The 3,271-nt window shown below is 36.0% G+C and overlaps 1 protein-coding gene across 1 annotated transcript; it reads left to right on the top strand.

Annotated features, from left to right (window-relative positions):
* The first annotated feature begins 1,873 nt into the window (after positions 1-1,873).
* Positions 1,874-2,753, top strand: LOC105171844 (uncharacterized). Its single transcript, XM_020697177.2, has one exon. The coding sequence runs from the start codon at positions 2,050-2,052 to the stop codon at positions 2,587-2,589; it is 540 nt and encodes a 179-aa protein (XP_020552836.2). The 5' UTR covers positions 1,874-2,049; the 3' UTR covers positions 2,590-2,753.
* Positions 2,754-3,271: the final 518 nt, after the last annotated feature.

Genomic DNA, 3,271 nt, shown 5'->3' on the forward strand with positions numbered 1-3,271 from the left:
TCATACCATCTAATGGTTCACAATTGACTTTGAGAGATTTCATTGCATTTTTGTTCTTCTAATTAAATTATTTCACATAGATTGAGACAAATATCCATATACAAATGAAATTTGTACAGACAATCTCGTCTTGTTTATGTAACTTCCACGAGAAAATTGCATTTTTCATCCTGTATATATATCTTGGGGTCAACACATTTTTTTTTAATCCCATTGAGCTCGGAATTATTATTAGTGGTTCCACAAGTTATAAAAGTTATCACTTTTAGTCTTTTTATTAGTATTTTGATAGAAAGACAAGTGCCGAGCATGAGGCTATTAATTATATAGAACACTAATAGAATCTGACAGAGGACTAAAAGTGAGATATTTTGTAACTTACGGATCATTGATGGGAATCGAGTAACTAATGGGACTAACAGTGATAATACTAGAAGAAATATAATATTTGGCCAAAACTAATTATTATAATTAAAAATAAATAGCCGTAGTAAATCATCATTCATGACCACAGTCATGCAATGACTGTTGGCCGTGGTTTTTGCGAGTGTGGCAAAAATATATTGCATGGCTCATAACCATGGCTAAAAATATTATTCATGGTGGATAAGCTAAATTTTTACATCGATTTTATTTAATCATGGTTAATAATTATTATTCACCACGACTTTTAGTTCATTTTCAATAAAAGTGTAGGCAATGGTAATTTTTTTTCTCTAGCGTAAGCACTTGACTAAAATTGATCAAAGAGTTAATAGCAACGTGTTCATAAGCACATACTTTTTCTCGCCTAAATACTAATGGAATCTTATGAAATGACTAAAAGTGGAATTCTTTTTAACTTACGGATACGAAATCATTGATGAGAATCACGTAATTAATGGGACTAAAAATTCTAAACACATTGCCAAAAGTGGTCGAATAGTTAAGGCTGCGTGATAAGTAACACATCTCTTTTTTCATCAAAATATTAATGAATTATATCTAATCACACGACTAAAACTGAAACTTTTTGTAATTTATGGGACCATTAATAAAAATTCATAATCAATAGGAAAAAAAACATACAAAACTCTGAAATATGGGTCAAAAGATACTATTTTTCCTAACTTTTAGCTATTAGACTAATTAAGAAAAAAATTTATTTGAATCAGATTTGGACGAACTAAACCAATTCACAGAGCAAGTGTCATATAATTGGTCACTTTTTCCTAAACTATACACCAATTATATCACAAGTATATTACAATAACTATATAATTGATTTAAGTTTTGCCGAACTGTTTTTGGGCTACAATTTCCCCTAATTAAGATGAACATCTCATATCAAATTTCAGACAGCTTGATTTCGAAGAGAAAATCCAATTCAAATTTCGAACAAATCCACAATTTTGCGAGCAAGATGTAAAATATTTCCCCTGCAGAAGCTATCATATTTCATATACTCCTTATTATCTAAAAAATTATAAATATCTTTTCAAAATTAACAAATACCCTGGAATGAATTCTTGCAATATTGGGTATATATCACCAACAAATCTGCATTTTCCCCAGCAAGATGTCAAAAATCTAACTCCAGAAGCTGCCACCCTTCACACCAAGTCAAAGAACAAAGATTACAAGACATTATCATACGTCCGTCCCTTTCTGCAATCGCAACAAGTGTTTGCCACACAGGTTGCATGGATTGCATGGCAGCCTTGCCCTGTCCATCAATCTTCATAAACATTAATGCACATTCATCACGATTTCATCTTTAATTCACCTAACTCTGTTACTCGCCATGAAAATTGAAATTGCTACTCTCGAGATTGCGAATATTTAATGCCATTAATATTAATTTTACTAGTGTAATCTTCACAACTGTCCTCCACCCTTAATGGAACCTCTCCCTCAAAGTTTTTGCCCATAAATACCTCTCCTTCTCAGCCCTCATCCCCTCATTCAAAAACACATATATATACTATAGCTAGCTGCCTTCAATTCTGTGCGTGGTTTTTAGTGTGTTTTGTGTGTGTGAGAGAGAGGGAGGAAAAACAAGAGAGAGATATGGCGAAATTGTACGTAATTTTCTTGATAGTTGCATTTTCAGTACTAGGAAATATTGCCAGTGCTGCTAGAAACATTCCTAATGACCAAACCAAACCGGGTACTACCGCTAATGCATTAGCCCCTGTTGAGAACAATGTGGTCAGAACAGCAAATGCGCCGGCCGCTAACGGCGGCGTCGATGATCAGAAAAACTTCATCTCCTATGGCGGTGTAGGTGGCTGGGGAGGCGTTGGTGGCTTTGCCGGGGTGATTCCGGTCCTTGGTGGCATTGGCGGCGCCAGTGGGCTTGGAGGACTAGGTGGACTAGGTGGGGGAGGCGGCACTGGTGGGCTTGGAGGGCTTGGTGGACTAGGTGGACTAGGTGGACTAGGTGGTCTTGGTGGCGGAGGCGGCTCTGGTGGTCTTGGTGGCGGAGGAGGCTCTGGTGGTCTTGGTGGCGGAGGTGGTGCTGGTGGTGGAGGCGGCTGCGGCGGGCTTGGTGGTATAGGTGCTAGTGGCCGTGTTGGGGGTGGAGCGCCCGGCCACACTATACCTTAAATTAATTATCAGATGTCTTAGGGGTATGTTTATGTTATTGTTGATTCAAGGGTTTTAGGTAGCTAGAATTTAATATTTGCTATGTTATTTCAATTTGGAGGACTGCTATTATATATTATTATGTGTTTTATCTTTAAGGAGTAAAAATTCTGGATATTCTTGTACGTCCGAGGTTCATTTCATATGGAAATGCATTTAGGGAGGTATCCAAAATTGACGCTACCATATCACAAGGACAAAAACCAATTATTCTATTTTTATTAGATAAGTCAAAATATATAATTTTTATTTTAGTTTATAATTAATTTTAAGTTGAAGCGTTATCTATTCCAAAATACTCTATTACTATTATAATAACGCTAATACGTGCAGCTTTTGTACGTGTAATGAGGTTCATTCACTCAAAATTTCTTGGGCTAAATTTTTTCACAAATCTAAAGTGGGAACCTACAAAACAAATATTAACAATTCAGTGGTCAAATCAGTATATAGTTATAGAATAATAAAAAATTAAAAAAAAAAAAGAATAGTAAAGAGATAACAAGCTATGTGTGAAGAAAATTAGGGGGGGGGGGTTGCATTTTATAGTAGAAGTCCCCCAGCAAGAGAGGAGTCTTGTACCCTAGGGAGTCGAGAAGGCGATTGTTGAGATATGGTTCCTTAGAATTCGATAGTGGTTAGA

Source organism: Sesamum indicum, linkage group LG10, assembly GCF_026168435.1.
Source record: "Sesamum indicum cultivar Baizhima isolate 11 linkage group LG10, ASM2616843v1, whole genome shotgun sequence".
NCBI classification, from domain to species: domain Eukaryota; kingdom Viridiplantae; phylum Streptophyta; class Magnoliopsida; order Lamiales; family Pedaliaceae; genus Sesamum; species Sesamum indicum.

What these genes read in the sequence shown, in the direction of transcription:
- LOC105171844 (XM_020697177.2), top strand. Translation starts at nt 2,050, where the DNA reads ATGGCGAAATTGTACGTAATTTTCTTGATAGTTGCATTTTCAGTACTA.